The sequence below is a fragment of the Silurus aristotelis genome, assembly GCF_946808225.1.
Source record: "Silurus aristotelis genome assembly, chromosome: 23".
Lineage (NCBI taxonomy): Eukaryota > Metazoa > Chordata > Actinopteri > Siluriformes > Siluridae > Silurus > Silurus aristotelis.
The window spans coordinates 12,534,057-12,552,213 of NC_139596.1; the positions used below are offsets into that span (position 1 = coordinate 12,534,057).

The window sequence follows — 18,157 nt, forward strand, 5'->3', positions numbered from 1 at the left end:
CACCTCCACAAGGCTGGAAAGGGCTACGGGGAAATTGCCAAGCAGCTTGGTGAAAAAAGGTCCACTGTTGGAGCAATCATTAGAAAATGGAAGAAGCTAAACATGACTGTCAATCTCTATCGGACTGGGGCTCCATGCAAGATCTCACCTCGTGGGGTCTCAATGATCCTATGGAAGGTGAGAAATCAGCCCAGAACTACACGGGAGGAGCTGGTCAATGAACTGAAAAGAGCTGGGACCACCGTTTCCAAGGTTACTGTTGGTAATACACTAAGACGTAATGGTTTAAAATCATGCATGGCACGGAAGGTTCCCCTGCTTAAACCAGCACATGTCCAGGCACGTCTTAAGTTTGCCAATGACCATTTGGATGATCCAGAGGAGTCATGGGAGAAGGTCATGTGGTCAGATGAGACCAAAATAGAACTTTTGGTTCATAATTCCACTAAACGTGTTTGGAGGAAGAAGAATGATGAGTACCAACCCAAGAACACCATCCCTACTGTGAAGCATGGGGGTGGTAGCATCATGCTTTGGGGGTGTTTTTCTGCACATGGGACAGGGCGACTGCACTGTATTAAGGAGAGGATGACCGGGGCTATGTATTGCGAGATTTTGGGGAACAACCTCCTTCCCTCAGTTAGAGCATTAAAGATGGGTCGATGCTGGGTCTTCCAACATGACAATGACCCGAAGCACACAGCCAGGATAACCAAGGAGTGGCTCTGTAAGAAGCATATCAAGGTTCTGGCGTGGCCTAGCCAGTCTCCAGACCTAAACCCAATAGAGAATCCTTGGAGGGAGCTCAAACTCCGTGTTTCTCAGTGACAGGCCAGAAACCTGACTGAGCTAGAGAAGATCTGTGTGGAGGAGTGGGCTAAAATCCCTCCTGCAGTGTGTGCAAACCTGGTGAAAAACTACAGGAAACGTTTGACCTCTGTAATTGCAAACAAAGGCTACTGTACCAAATATTAACATTGACTTTCTCAGGTGTTCAAATACTTATTTGCAGCTGTATCATACAAATAAATAGTTAAAAAATGATACATTGTGATTTCTGGATTTTTTTTTTTTAGATTATGTCTCTCACAGTGGACATGCACCTACGATGACAATTTCAGACCCCTCCATGATTTCTAAGTGGGAGAACTTGCAAAATAGCAGGGTGTTCAAATACTTATTTTCCTCACTGTATATATGAGAGAGAGAGAGTGAGAGTGAGTATAAAGCTATTTATAGCTATTACTTGAGCCTCTCGTCTAAAATTACACACAGCCATCAGTGATCTTACTGTAACACTAAACTATAAAAGACAAACAGATTGTTACAGTTCAACCCATTTGGTGTTTCTGTGGCAAAATTCCTCTTGTATACCCAATTATTTTATATTATGTGTACACTATTAGGTACAAAAAGGTCACATTTAGCTTTAAGGTTTTATGTGAAACTCTGTGGAACCAAGCGTGCAGATAAGGGATAAGGTTCTCTTTGGACAATAGCGTAACCCTTCAGCAACCCTTATATTGTTCTGAAAACGTATTACCCGTATCCGCTTTTGTAATCGGTGTTTGATCCTCGTTTCCACAGCTCATCTAAAAGCTCGGCCTTGGCTGCTCTTTGCTCTTGTTATTATTCCTGTCACCTTGAGCTACTTTGTGGCATTCCGCAAAACAGTGGCCCCTCATGCTGCTGACTGCTCTGACTTGTGTCCAACAAGCCTGGACCAGCAGGACCGCTCTGTTTCAGACAGGTGCAAGGCTCCCCTGCAGCCACTCACCTGTGTCCAGTTCTTTCTTTCTTTCTTTTTTTCTTTCGTTTCTTTTCTTTTTTTTTGACGACTGTTGACATCGCTTTCTCCCTCACCTCCTTCCTGCAGAGCGCCCTGGAGTCCAAGCTCAGCCAGCTGTTCAAACACCTGCACGGAATGAGACAGACCCTCAGCCTCGTCCTGGCCCCGCACCAAGAACCTGACAATCCCGTAGTACACACGGCACCTACAGTCGTCTACGCTCATCTGCTGAACCAGTCTCACCGCTGCTGCGCTCTCCTGGACCGTTGTTGCCTTGACCTCCTGACCCTGTCTCTCATCGTGCCCTCGGCACCCTGGGTAAGCAGATCTTCTTCCTGCAGCCCTCTCTCTGGCTTCCCTGATATCCATCATTTGTTGTGCCATTGTTAGCTCGAAGCTTCAGCATGTTTTTGGTATCTGGGGGGGGTGACATGAAGGCTGTCCTTGTTTTGGAAACTGATACATTTGCACTTGACAATTAGCCTGCATGAGGGATTCGGGAGCGAGGCACAGGAATGTGTATGGTGGAAAAACAAAGCGAAGAATGCAAAATAGTGAAATGTAACTGCCTATGTTGGAGTGGGTTAACTCTGCCCTCTCATTGGTAACTAACTGCGATATCCTTAAAGCCGTTTACCTATAAAATGTCTGCTTTGTTACTTATTAGTCTAGCACGAGTTATTGACTCAAGACAACCGAAATGATGTAATACAGGAAGTTCTCAGATCAATTCCTTTATCCTATTTCCTGTCATTTCCACCCATTGCAACCACTTTGCGTCATCTTCCCACCTGATCTGGGTCCTGGTGTTTCTCTGAACCCTCACCTCACATGTCTGGCTCTAGTCATATTGACTACACCCAGGGTGATTTAGAGAGAAAAGAAGGAAGCGTTCAAGCTATTGTTCCTCCTTTTACTCCCCACGGACGAGCTCATCTGTGGCCTTAAAGACGAAGCAGCCAGACCCACATTAACCCCTGTGTCGCCCAGCTCCAACCCTACTCCACACCCAGGGGCTTTCAAAAAACCTGCATTATTCATTCCCCCATTCAAATGACACGCTATCCACTCGTGACAGAGCATAATGAAACCTGACGCTGTTTGGAATTCTGACCTGCCTTGGCACTAGCCGGGAGGAGACACAGCTTGAGAGAATTTTAGATCTCCTGTATGTAGTGCAATACAGGTTTTTTTGCTGTAGCGTCAGATTCATAATTCAGTTATGCAAAGAGAGTCAGACATGTAGGCTTACACTAATGGCTCACAATCAGTAGCACAAATACCAAAATCCCTCTTCACTTATCTACGTTCTCTCATATTACCGCTGTAGATTGGATTTGTCCTGGCTAACTACAAATTACGCCTGTAAGTGAATACGAATACATTATTTTGAATTAACAGATAATGTGTTTCAAACAGATACAAATAGGAGCAGGGCTGTTTTTCTGGTTGAGACAAAGAAGTGGTCAGATACGAAGCTCTCTAGACAAAAGAAAGGCAGCAAATAACAAGAACATGATGCATTTACACCAATCATTCATTTAGCCTTAGTGTCTGCCTGGTCAGGATTTAAAGAAAAAAAAAGATGGATTAATGGGGGGACAGATAGAGTCTCATGTACCTCTCGAGTTGAAAATACTTATGAGAGGGATTAGTTTATCTTTACTATAGAGAGGTTTTAGTAAGCTGAGGACCATGCTGACAGATTTCCCAGTGCTTCTTCTATGCAGAATTACACTATATGAACAGAAGTATGTGGAAACCTGATTATAAGTTTCGTATGTGCTTTTAAACATCTTATTCCACATTTATTCCCTAAATTATAATAATCTCCACTCTTCTGGGAAAATGTTCCACTAGATGTTGGAGTGTGATTGTGAGGATTTGTACTCATTCAACCACATGAGTAAAGTCAGAGTTCTAGTTCATCCCAGTGATGTTCAATAGGGTTGAGGTCAAATCTCTGTAGAAGTCCACTCAAGATCTTTTACTCCATCCCATGTAAACCATGGAGCTGGCTTTGTGCACAGGTTTGTAAATCTGTGTACACACATGCAACAGATTTATAAATAAATAAATATAAATTTATAGATATAAATGTAATTTTTTTGTTTAGAAAATACATACATTCTAAAAAAAAAAATCCACCTAAATACATGGAAAATCTGATGCATCGTCTGCTTAATGAAGTGACCAATCATCATACAAGCGAGGCAACCTCTGGATACTCTACACACATACACTTCTTTACAATGTGAATAACTTCATATACAAAACCAATTCCAGAAAAGTTAGACACTGTACAAATTGTGAATAAAAATAGAATGCAATGATGTGGAAGTTTCAAATTTCAATATTTTATTCAGAATACAACATAGATGACATATCAAATGTTTGAGAAACTGAGAAAATTTATCATTTTAAGGGAAAAATAAGTTGATTTTAAATTTCATGGCATCAACACATCTCAAAAAAGTTGAGACAAGGCCATGTTTACCACTGTGTGGCATCCCCTCTTCTTTTTATAACAGTCTGCAAATGTCTGGGGACTGAGGAGAGAAGTTGCTCAAGTTTAGGAATAGGAATGTCGTCCCATTCTTGTCTAATACAGGCTTCTAGTTGCTCAACTGTCTTAGGCCTTCTTTGTCGCATCTTCCTCTTGATGATGCGCAAAATGTTTTCTATGGGTGAAAGATCTGGACTGCAGGCTGGCCATTTCAGTACCCGGATCCTGCTTCTATGCAGCCATGATGTTGTAATTGATGCAGTATGTGATCTGGCATTGTCATGTTGGATGCAAGGTCTTCCCTGAAAGAGACGACGTCTGGATGGGAGCATAAGCTTGGATATACCTTTCAGCATTGATTGTGCCTTTCCAGATGTGTAAGATGCCCATGCCACACACACTCATGCAACCCCATACCATCAGAGATGCAGGCTTCTGAACTGAGCACTGATAACAACTTGGGTTGTCCTTATCCTCTTTAGTGACATGTCGTCCCAGTTTTCCAAAAAGAGCTTTTGGTTCGTCTGACCACAGAACAGTTTTCCACTTTGCCACAGTCCATTTTAAATGAGCCTTGGCCCAGAGAAAACACCTGCACTTCTGGATCATGTTTAGATATGGCTTCTTTTTTGACTTAGAGTTTTAGCCGGCAACGGCGAATGGCACGGTGGACTGTGTTCACCCACAATGTTTTCTGGAAGTATTCCTGAGCCCATGTTGTGATTTCCATTACAGTAGCATTCCTGTATGTGATGCAGTGCCGTCTAAGGGCCCGAAGATCACGGGCATCCAGTATGGTTTTCCGGCCTTGACCCTTACACACAGAGGTTGTTCCAGATTCTCTGAATCTTTGGATGATATTATGCACTGTAGATGATGATAACTTCAATCTCTTTGCAATTTTTCTCTGAGAAACTGTTTTCTGATATTGCTGCACTATTTTTCACCGCAGCTTTGGGGGAATTGGTGATCCTCTGCCCATCTTGACTTCTGAGAGACACTGCCACTCTGAGAGGCTCATTTTATACCCAATCATGTTGCAAATTGACCTAATAAGTTACAAATTGGTCCTTCAGCTGTTTCTTATATGTACATTTAACTTTTTCGGCCTCTTATTGCTACCTGTACCAACATTTTTGGAATGTGTAGCTCTCATGAAATTCAAAATAAGCCAATATTTGGCATGACAATTCATAAAATATAGGTTTATGAGATTTGTAAATTATTGCATTCCTTTTTTATTCACAATTTGTACAGTGTCCCAACATTTTTGGAATCAGGTTTGTACACACTGAATATACCACTGCAGGACTATGAATACGCCTACGATGTTTCCATTACACACTGAACACTTAATATTTACACACCTTTTTTCTCTTTTCTTCTACTATTACAGTTTTCAAAATGTTTAATTTATGTATTTTTTTTACAATTATGTCCATTATAATATATGTCATAGGCTGCTGGATATTCACACAGTAAGTTGATATGGTGTAGTATACCATGTTGTATGGTGAGTTTCCTGTAAAGAATACACAACCTTATGAATATAAAAGTTCACTAAAACATAGATTTGTCCCAGTGAACATTTTACCGGCTGAAAACTGCTCTATTTTAATAGAAAGGTCACAACAAGTTCCAGGCCATCAAAAACCCATTTGTGCCTCGAGTCCTGTGGGGAAGCACTGAAGCTAAAAGTAGGTGAGGGCGTTTTGGGGCCGTCTTCACAGAGGGGTGGGGAGGCGTCTGTTTCTGCATGAACAAAGATGCACATATCCAGATCTTCATCATCGGTTGAGGCTATCCGTCACTCCCCCAGCCCTCTGACAAACAACCCTGCTCTAGTCGTGAAAAAAAAAACTCCAGTTTATACAGTGGAACCTGAAGAGCGTGCAGTCAGGGACCCATCTGTGGTATATTAGTACGAGGCTGCGTGCTTTATTTCAATTTTGCATGTGTGTACACAGATTGTTATTAGTCGTTTAGAAGGACCTCCCGGTGTCGGGTGTAATTGGAAGTAAACGTTTACATGCAATGATGGATTTCGTGGCATTAACTTCAGCCACAATCACGTGTAATTTGCAGGAGGATTTACGGGGGGACAAAAAAAGGACAAGGAATATAGCCGGGGTCAGAGGGTGCCTGATTACCATAATCACATCTGTTGGCTTTTAATTGTGCGATTTTGGCCATGAAGGGAGAACAAATAGCGAGGATATTATGTGCTAACTAATAGCTAGCAAAAAGTGTGAGATGGAAGATAACTGGTTCTTTTTGGGAAGTTATTTCATGGAGTACCCATTTCCATAGTAGGATCCTTAGGGATAAAAAAGGAAACCCAACCATACAGACGGCACAGCCAGGGATGAAAATGTCTTTGTTGTAGGTTCCACTAGGCTCTCAGGAGGGGAAAAGATAGGCTTTGTATCCAGGAGAGATCCATAGGAATAACTAAAGTAGCTGCCATTAAGATAGATCTAAAGGTGGGAACAGCTGGTGCCTCACCACTGCTGGTGGGCTTTTTCCTCTCTCTCAGCAGCCCCTGATTGATCTGTGCATTTCCTATTAGCAGCGATTTACACCACCGGCACACCGTATTCTTGAGGCGCACTAATTATCGCAAATTTTTCACCGATTTCCTTTTAACTCTTCAGCTGTTTCAACATGATTGTTTTCCTCTTGTGGAAATGTGCACTCGCTTTGACAACGATTAACTGCAGCACTTGATTTCACACCCACGTGAGAAAATAGTAAAGACTAGTTCTATTTTTCCAACACTTTGCTCCTGAAAGCCCAGAATGTTGGTTTAAGGGGACAGGTTTATCTCTAGGTGTCAGGAAACATTGTTTAAAACTCTTTATCAGGAGTTGACTACAAAGCTTCTTCAGCTTGAGGTTGGTGATATATGATAAGGACTGTGTGGGTGCTTTTGTTCACGTGTCAGAAGTGTTTGATAATCATTTTCAGATATTTCCATCTGGTTACTATGAATAAGGTGGTCCATAAGAGTCAGAAAAAAAAATTAAGATCACAGCAAATCATACAAATCCAAATGACATCACAGAAAGACTAAAATGTACACCTTTTACACCACACTTACACCACACGCTGCATCCGCCAAGCAAACAGCATTGTGGACGATCACACACACCCGTCACACACTTTTCACACTCCTACCATCAGGAAAACGGTTCCGAAGCATTCGGGCCGTCACAACAAGACTGTGCAACAGTTTTTTCCACAAGCCATCAGGCTTCTCAATACACAGAACTGAAACAGAACTCGCACACACTCACTCACTCACTCACTCACACACACTCACTCAAATGTGTGTTACTGCACTGTACAACCTGGACTAAACACAATCATCACTCATCTCGATCCACTCCACCACCATTTATCTATTTATTATTATTTATACTCGCACCCTGTATTACAGTATAATGTTTACATGCTGTCTTTGCACCTTTGTATTACAGTATAATGTTTACATGCTGTCTTTGCACCTCCTTGCTGCTGTTTTTTTGCACTACATTGTTCTGTTCTGTTTGTATTCTCTCCTGGGTATAGTTTTTACATTTCTCCTTCACAGTACTGTATAATCAAGTATACAGCAGGTTTACTAGTCAGCGCTATACTTGTTTTTTTGTCTTTTGTCTTGTCTTGTGTTGTCTGTCTGCACTGTCTGTCTGTACTGTTTTTTTGTTTGCACTGTTTGCACCAGGTTGCACTCGATGCACTTTATGTTTGTGTTGTAGCTCTATGCTGCTGTTGTTTAGTGTAGCACCAGGGTTCCGGAGGAACGTTGTTTCGTTTTTACTGTGTACTGTGTACCACTGTGTATAGTAAAAAATGACAATAAAAAGCCTCTTGACTTGACTTGAAAATAACATGCATACCATTGCATTACATGATTTCACTAGGCTGACTAATTTACATACTGTAAAATGTTTTGTTTCCATTGGATAGTTATTCAGCATTTCCAATTATCAGTATGTGTTTCTTAATAAGTGCCCAGATTGTTTGTTTTTGGCTGGCTGTGCTTTTAGTTTTGCTGGGTTTTTATTATTTCATGGTATAATTTGCTGTTGTGTTGCTTAGTAGAATTTTCTGATTCGCAGTTGCATTCTATGAGTTGCTCTTGTATGATTTGTTGCTGTGTTGTATTATTTGTTGTTGCATTTTCTGATTTGCTGTTGCATTTCATTTTTTGATTTGCTGTCGTGTTGTGTGATTTGCTGTCGTGCCAGATGATTTGCTGTCGTGCCAGATGATTTGCTGTCATGTTGGGTGATTTGCTGTTGTGTTGTGTGGCTTCCGGTCATATATGATTTGTTGTAGTGTTGTATGGCTTGCTGTTGTGTTGTATGATTTGTTGTCATATTGTATGCTTTTTTTTGGAGTTGTATGATTTGCTGTTTTGTTGTATGGCTTGCTGTTTTTGGTTTGTTAATGTGTATCATTTAGTGCCAGTGCTGATAGATTTAACACTGAAGAAATTTAGCAGGTTGTTGAGAATCTTTTTTTTGTTCATTTTAACTTGTTTTTAGATGGAAAGTGTTTTATACAACCAATGATTGGATTCCCTGCTCCAGTAATGAAGAGTCGCAGGTTTCCTTTAAAGCACTCTCCCAGGTGTTTATTGCGCTCGCCTTGAACCTTGCTTGGGTTCTTTCAAGTCTCTCCATTTCATGTTAAATGAAACGGTAGATGGATGAGGTTTTCCAGCGGTCAGTATTGTACCTTTAGCCTTGAGTAACAATGGTTGCTAGCTTTAAGTTTTTTTTCACAGCTTTGTTTACACTGGGTTTCCAGGTGCTAGTCTGAGCTGCTTTATTTTCTACATTTTTTTCTCAGAGGAATTTCTTCGTGACCTTAGCCTTGCGCGAGCACGTTTGATCTTCAATAGATTGACTAACTTGGCTTTGTAATCTTCTATTTTAATTAAAAAAACCCATATATGTGTAGCTTTGATGTTTTATTCAGACACCAGTGCCTTTTAAACTCTTTAATACATGAAGAGATACATTTAATACATGAAGAGAAGGTGTAAAGGAGTATAACGGTGTAAGGGGAAAATTGTTAGTCAACATGCATTTTACCGGATTTTATTTTATTTCATGTACTTCTTTAAAGAGGATTGGACCTCGTGGGTCCGTCGTTTACTTTGGTCCATTTTTAGATTTATTGTGCGTAAAATATTTAAGGCATTTAACAGCCCTGGCCCTGATCCAACGCCACACTTGATAAAGAATTCTGTTTCATTAAGCCTACTGAGGAACGTTTCATTTCAGAAGCCACTGATAGATATTTATCCTTTTGAGTTTTTGTGTGCGGAGCCTGTTTTGAGGTGCAAAGCTGACATTATCTCAGCCTGAAGCTAAAACACCTGCTCCCACCGCAAGCGTTTAAACAAGCCATCACCCTCTCTTTCGAAGCTGTAAGGAAGCTTAGATGAGAAACTGAATAAACTGACAATGTGTATCCTCATAGTTTTTGGTTGTGTGTTTTTTTGGGGTTTTTTGTTCGCTTGTTTCGAAATAATGAATTGAACTGCTGCACTGATCTGTCGTTATTGTTCATGCAGTTACCACTGAGCTGTGGCAAAAAAAAAAGGAGGTGAGATGGGATGTGAGAGATGGAAAAGAATTGTGATTGACTCCCAGCAGGTGTGCTTAAAGCTCATTGTGAGGCTTAAGGTGGGGGGAAGATAGAGTTTGATGGACATCCTGACAGGAGGTATACACACACACACACACACACACACACACACACACACACACACACACACACACACGCTTATTATCTTCCAGTTTATGCTGTGCCTTGTCTGTTGAATTGCAAAGCCGAGCTAAATTTTGTTTTCTAGTTTGTTTACAAGTGCAATAATGGAGCGATGAAAGTAACCGTACAGTAGACACTGTTTAATACTGTCCTGATTTAGAACAGGGGTGTAAGGTGTATGCAAATTCATCAAAATCTTGCTTTCTTACCCAATTTAGGAGAAAAAAATGACATCAAAATAACAAAAACAGCTTTTTCCAGCTGTGACAGAAACTATCCTGAGAGGATTATGGCTAACTTCATCCACCAGACGTGAAATCACAATATTTTGTCAAACTGCCCCTTTTGCTGCATCTCAGGGCAATGGAACACACTCTGAGGAAAGTAGTATCAATACATTTTCTACATACATAAGCTCATAGACACCCATGATTTGTTAGTGTTACTGTGGTTGACATGAGAACAATGAAACGCCATCTTTCCCACCCGGTAAATTTAGCTCACTATGGACTCCCAGTCACGGAAAATTAGACCTCGCAATCTCCTATTGTCGCATGCGATGACCATGTAATGTGAGGCATTTTAGCTAAGATTGAGGAAGAAAAATTACAGACTGTTTATACACTATATGAACAAAAGTATTGGGACAACTGACTTTTCCAGCCATATGTGATTTTCCAGCTATATATGGTTCTTCCCCAAACTGTTACCACAAACTTGGAGGCACACAATTGTATAGGATGCCTTTGGATGTGCCTCATGACAAGCTCCTGTGCAATATTATGCAAAGGGGGAAAATAAAACACTTAGGGTCAAATTGTCAGTGCACAATTAAGCTAGCCGCATTACCAGTTTTACAATTTGTGTTATATGAAATTAATGTGTTATATTTTAGAGTAGATCTGCTGATGTTGCATTAGATTTAAGCATTACTGTATAACCGATTACACACTTTTGTTGAGAATTCAATGTCCAATCACAGCATTTTGATTCATCACTGCAGAAAATGCGTGCGCTCACTGTCTAAATTATGAACGTGTTTGCGACTTGTCATTATAAATGACAATGTAACAGGAGGTTGTTTTTTTTTTTGCTGCAAAAGTGTAAAACTCACATTAGTCTCAAGTCATGAACTGAAATGTTTTTTTGGACTAAATTGTAATGTGTTCCTTCAGTAGAATACAACTAGTTTGAAATGTAATCCCCTTGTATTTTTCAAACTGCACTAGAATCCCCCACCATATCCCCACTGTTAATAAGTAACTCAGTGAATTTTACTCTGAGTAAATTTTATATGAGCTACTTTTTATTTTTACTTGAGTAATTTTTTGGACTGGTAACTAAAGTAAAATTTCATTGAAGTAAAAGTTTTAGTTTTACTTGAGTAGATTATTTTATTACTTTCTTTATTCCACCTCTGCCCATTATTCAGCTCACATTTCTGGGTATTCATTAAAAATTGTGTTCATATTGTTTACGAACAGTGGCTTGAAGTTTCTCACCACCTTTATTTATAGCTATTTAACCCATATGTGGCTAGTTGCTAATTACATTTCTGGAAGGCTCTTGGAGATCTCAGCTCGCCTTTGCCCATATGCAAAACATATTTAAATCACTATTTGTGTAATGTTTGTAATCATAACTCCACATAATTTCACTCAATAAGATAAGTACACTCTGTTACGAACCCTTAACAAATTAGGAACTAAACACTAAATAAAATGCAGTTTTGCAGTTTGAAACGCTGGCACGTGGTTAATAGTGTCATTACATCACTTGGTGTCTGAGTAAACTGCAATCAGGCAGTGTTGTGCAGAACAATGGACTGATTGATTTGGATTAGTAATCCTGCAGCAGCTGTATCCTCTTGCTGCCAACCTTCAAGCCAAAAAAAAATAAACCCAAACTCACATGAGACGATCATTATAAAATCCCAAACACTTGAGCTTCTTTAACCATAAATATCCCCTCCCCCATCTCTCAAAAATCCTTTGTTTTAATGAACTGGATTTTCTCCAAGTGGAGGTTTAGGCTGTGGAGCAGACACCTTATCTGTCAAAAGAGATCAAAGTAGCTCATCGGATCAGGACTAAGCAAGCTGTACTGGTGCACCCAGCATTTAATTAGGACCTAATTGGCTCATGGGTAAAATGACCTGCTGTGCAGGTGTAAACAAGCTGGTGTACAGTCCATCCACCAACAGGGGCATCTCTACAGGGAACGAAATAGAAGCTTTTGTTATAGGAAGAGTGATGAAATTATGGTAATGAATGCATAAACAGGAAAGAAAACGAGCATTGAATTAAAAAAACTGAAAAAGAAAGAGTTCACTAAGCCATGAGACCTGACATGAACACTGAAATACCTGTGACAGGTCCTGTTACTGTCTTATCTATGACTGGTGTGTTGATAGTTCCTGATGCTGCAGCTTATCATATTAATAGACTTAGAGATGCATGTCTAAGCATACAGCAGTGGCTTTTGCATGATTCAGGAGTGGGAACTACGTGACAGCCTTCAGTGGAGGAGTTTATAGACTGCAGATTATAGCTTGCTATTCTAGACGGTACATTATTGAATCCAGTGGGACATTGTGGTGTTTAAATCAATTTTTCATGGTAGTTTTCTTTCTTTTTTTAAGCATTTGCCTCATGTGGGGTTTGTGCAGTTTTGTCTCCAATGTGACAAATTGTTAACTTATCTCTGAAGTCAGTTTATTAAGTTTAAGAAACTTAATAAATCCTTTTCAAAGCTCAACTCAGACACAGCAACAAATATAACTAACTAAAGTAAAAACAAATGAACAAAAAATTAATTCACTGCATTTGCATCCATTTTGCTGATATCTATTCAGGTAGGCCGTAGGCATAGTGGGTATTTGTTATTTTTGTTGTCATAGTGGGTACTTTGTCACTTGATTGGTACTGTCATTAAAGACACAAATATACTGTACTTATGAAGAAAAAAAAACATTAAAATATATAGATTAATTTATATATATATATATATATATATATATATATATATATATATATATATATATATATATATATATATATATATATATATATATTAGACTTAGTTCATGGACTGTAGTGTTTTTTTGTTTTGTTATTGTACTTTAATTTAAAAAAGTGTTCCTTAAACAAGATAAACAAGAATATGCTTTGAATTTACATTAATGTGCAATTATAATTATCCAAAATTAATCCAGACGATTAACATTCAAATCAACACCCAGTTAAGTTAAAAAGTTTTTATACCTTTAGGCACATAAAAAGAAATCAATTTATTTATAGCATCATGCATAAAGATATTTTCAATTTTGGCAACAACAATTTGCCAAATATTATATGCTAATGTGTTATTATGAGGAAAAACAATGTTATATTAGTTAAAAGGTTAGCATTCAACTTTTTAAAGCTGATAAATATTCTCTATTAACCTTTATAACATTTTACAATTTAACCAAATGTCATTCTGTGCCTTTTAGACATTTTTTTGCAATGACATTTGTTCACTTGTCCTCTTGAAAGACACAAGTAGCACATAAAATGATTGACAGGTTCATTTGCATGTTGTGTTGCACTCCCATCGGGATTCCGGGGAGCGTAAATGTACAGCTAAGCCTTGTCAAAGCAATGGATGGTGTTTATTCATATCCCGCTAAACAGCCTGAGGCCCTGTAGTGCTCTGTTACTGTAAACAGTGAAGGAACAGGCTTTTAACCCTCACCTCTGCTACATTTATCCAGACAAATGATCATACTGCTGAGGCATTTCACTGACAGATTCCTCACATGACTAACCCTCATAGAGTCTGATTTACAGACACAGTGACGACCCTTCCATGAGAAGTGGAGCAACTGTACTCCAAATTTGACTCTCCCCTTACATTCAGTTATGTGTATCCAGTCAGCCAAGTAGTTATTTCAATATGAATAGTACATTACTGAGGGAATTCGTTTTGATCATGGACAAACACACCATTGTATGCGTCTGTGTGGATGCCATTTTGATTGGCAAGTTGTTTGATAGTAAATGATGATTGATATAAAAACATCACAAACATGAATCTCATCCAAAAAAGTAAAATAGCATGGTCTGCAGCAAAGGCTGTTTGGATGCATTTGGTGGTGTCCATGAATAAGGGCTGATAAGATCTCTCCAGGCGCAACTCTCTTCATTATTGAATAATTCATCAAAGTAAATGTGTCAGATGAGGACCTGAACCGGCCCACTGTCTCGTTTTTCCAAGGACTAAGCAGATTCACTTGACTCGCCCAAAGATATAGTGTTTCCTGATGCTTTGTGGATCAAGAGGCACAGTAGACAGAATCCTGTCAGCAGGCGTAGTTTAGTGGTTTTACCCTTCGCAGAAAGTCGCAGATTTGAAATTGACCATGAAGAACTTGAATACAGAATTATATTCAAAGCCCTGCTAATATATTTGTGTGTTGGAGTGTATTGAATGCCCCAGAGAGATCACCAGTAGACATAATGTAGGATTAGAATTCTGGATGTCAGTCTGACCTCACAAATCACATTCTGGTTGTGTTTTATTCCTTGCCATGAGATTTTGTGATGGCCAGAAATAATTAACAATGCACATTTACATTACTGTCAAGGACAAACTGTGTACGATTGATTGCTTCCTGACTTTCCAATACCTTCAAATGCTTATTAAAAGCTAATTTAGATATCTACGGGTGCATGGAAAATGATGTATATAGGTTTCTACCTTCATGGTACTTTATTTACTTGATAGAAGCCAATTAAGGTGCAGATCGGTTTGAGGGCAGTTCTGTTTTACTACATTGTTTTATAATCTCCCAAAAGTATAGCTACTCAATCAGCCCCCTCAGCAAAAAGAATGTTTTGGCTTACAGTCTATAGCTCAGTGTGAATGTGTGTTTACAGGCCGCCCCAGAGCAGCGGGTTATTCAAGAGCTGGAGGTGGAGAACATCCTGGCAGTGCTGCCAGCTTTTCCCCGAGGAGCACCCCTCCAACGTGCAAGACGTGCCGCCCAGGCCCTGAGCCGAGCCGCCAATTACTCTGTACTGATGGCACAACAGCAGGTGAGTGTGCTGAGAGAAAGAACCAGGAGTAGAGAGACTGGCTAACAGCTGTATTGGCTCATCTGCATTTGTCTGGCTCTTTCGTTTTCCTCTGCACCCAGCAGGGTGGTCGTGGTCATGCTTTTGTGTCAGTTATCCTTGTTAATTCCTGTCTTTTTCCATCTTTCTTCTTTTTCATACCTTCCGTTTCCTGTTCTCGCTGCCAAAACCAAGCTCATGCCTCCACTTTGTGGTAATCTACCCTGCACTGTATGCTAACAGTCTGTCAATGGCAATCAATATTTCATACTAAAATAACCTGAGCGTGGTCGTTTCTGTCTAAGCCTCCCGGTACAACTTCAGGGTCAATCAAAACTGTTATTTCAGGAAAAGAGTCTTGATTGTGCCTCTGTATTGTAGCACAGGACAGGCTAAGCCATGAATCATTCATGATACACTCTCCCTGACCAGGGGAAACACGATGATTAATGCAACACTTGTTGTGACGCCTCTCTACAGTCAGGAGCAGCATCACCCAGGCGCCTCCTGACTCCGGGTTATGGGCCCATTATGCATTTTTAACGACCTGGTGTTTGTGAGATAGAGTGAGCAAATACACACTTATAAGAAGCCCCGTCCCTGTGTACTGTGAGATTTTTTTTTTTTCATGAGATGTTGTGATTGCCTTTCATCAAGGCATGGTCACAATAGCCTCTGACCTTTATCCTTTAGAAGAGTCCTTTCTGAACGTGCTGCAAGACATTTGCTAGAATCCAGAACTTCAAAGAAGCATCCGCTCATCTTCCTCAAAACACCATCTGGGCTTTTGGCTTTCTTCTTGAAGATGCATATTTTTGTCTTCTGTTCCGATGGTGAAGGTGGAAGCGCTCGAGGCTGAGTTGGACTTCCATAGAAGCTTGTACAGCCTGCAGGTCCGGACCATTGAGGAGCTTGTCCAGGGAATCCGACAGGCTTATCACGCCTTTCAGGAAAACATCTCTCAGAGTCTGTGTGTTCCACTGCAAGGTAAATAATACTAATTGCCCAAAAAGAATGCAAATAAGCCCGTGTTATAAATAGGATGTCATGTTTTATGATTTTACAGTGGAAAAATCCATCCTCTGAATTGGTTTGATGTGGCGTTATCTCACCTTCAGTCTTAAGTATTACAGAATTAATTCACTACAGTATTAATGCAACACATATATAAAGAACTCGGCCTAATACCAAGCAGTTTACCCTTCAACATAAAGTCGCAGTATTATTAACTTGTTTTCTAATAAACAGTTTAATGGCATTTACCTGATATTATACCATAGTGCTGTCTTTAGTGATGTCTAAAAGCAAGAGTAGTAGTGCCAAGCACAATGCATTTAAACACATTAAACACTTTTTTTTAAGGAACAGCTCATTTACAGGGACTTTACAGCTCATATTAAGGTCCACACCTACTGACTTTTAAGTACCATTTATGGAAGGGGTCTCCAGTGCTTTGGAAGTATTCAGGACAAAATAACTTACATTGTCAAAGTTATTTTTTATGATTTATAGCTACAATGTAAATGATAACTTTTCTAAATGGATAGAAAAATACAATGCATTTTTTTTTACCTTAATCAAAAGATCTACAGGAAAAGTGCCGTGAACTAAGAAGAATAACACTTCAGGGCATGTGATAAAAATCTTCTTTAGAGTAGGTTAACAGATAACTTGGCTTGGGACAATCCAATTCAGTTAAATTTAATTCAGTTTTATTTGTATAGCACTTTTACATGTCTCAACGCAGCTTTACACAGATAAAGCAGTAATAAAAAAATACATTTGTTTCTTTTCTGCTTAATAAAGCAAGCCCATGGTAAATCTGGCAAGTAAAAACTCCCTGTGATGGCATGAGGATGAAACCTTGAGAGGGACCAGGCCCAATGCAAACACATCTTCATCTGGTGGCACCGGATGTCCATTCATTACAGCTCATACACAAGTTGCATGACTTTGTTCATTATTTTCTAGAATGCATTATATTGTTTTATTCCGTACATAGTCTATAACAAACTAAACGCATATATGAGATGTACATATAACATATATTGAACAAAATAGCATTTTTTATTTTTATCTGTAAACTGAATAAATAGTGCTTTTGCCATGTCTATGCCAAGGCTACACTATCCAGCTCCTTGTGTATGGACCACCTTGAGGCACTTTTGTGCACAAACCATAAGATTGCAAATAACTACCACAGAGCTGTAGTTTGCTGTGTCAATATGTCAATCAGTGTCGCACACTATTCAAGACTGCAATCAGAAATGGCATCAGTAGGCCATCACGGGCTTTTGAAGGATGGAACAGCGTGACTCGAGTGACAACTAACCCATTCTTCAACCATTTGGTGTTTCTTTCCAAAGCATGCTGGGCAAAATGGAATACTGTAGCATCAAGCACCTCTAACAGCAAACACAATTATCTGTGCTTTTTGCCCAACTTACACAAAATGCTGTTCTAGGCAATTGTTTGCCTTTATAAATGCAGCATGCGATAAAAAAAATAAATAATAATAATAATAAAAATAAGCAGTGCATCATCTTAGCGTGAACATTTTCTGGAAAGAGTAATTGTGTCTACCTGCCGCCCGCAAACATGCAATTCCAGACATCAGCTATTTCTGCTTAGAACAAACCACATAATCAGGACACTGCTGGTTGGTAATATTGATCCTGCTGACTGTGGATTTGCAGAAGGATGGGGTTTTATTTTATCACACACTTGCCTAAATGAAAAATGATATAAAAACACACACACACACACACACACACACACACACACACACACACACACACACACACACACACACACACATTATATATATATATATATATATATATATATATATATATATATATATACACTGTATTTGCATAAACATGCATACACTTCATACTATATACTACTGTGTGTATATGATGGTGTCTCTGAGCTACCTAATGTTTTCTTTTTTTTCATCAGCAGCTTGGATGAATACTG

The 18,157-nt window shown here is 39.4% G+C and overlaps 1 protein-coding gene across 1 annotated transcript in view; it reads left to right on the top strand.

The window, feature by feature from the left end:
• LOC310718128 (uncharacterized protein) overlaps positions 1-18,157 on the top strand; it is a 78,371-nt gene that overhangs the window by 46,019 nt on the left and 14,195 nt on the right. Inside the window, exons 8-10 of the mRNA XM_083526700.1 lie at positions 1,877-2,107; positions 14,999-15,157; positions 16,015-16,162. Coding sequence (XP_083382826.1) covers positions 1,877-2,107; positions 14,999-15,157; positions 16,015-16,162 — 538 coding nt within the window. The remainder of the gene's footprint in view (positions 1-1,876; positions 2,108-14,998; positions 15,158-16,014; positions 16,163-18,157) is intronic.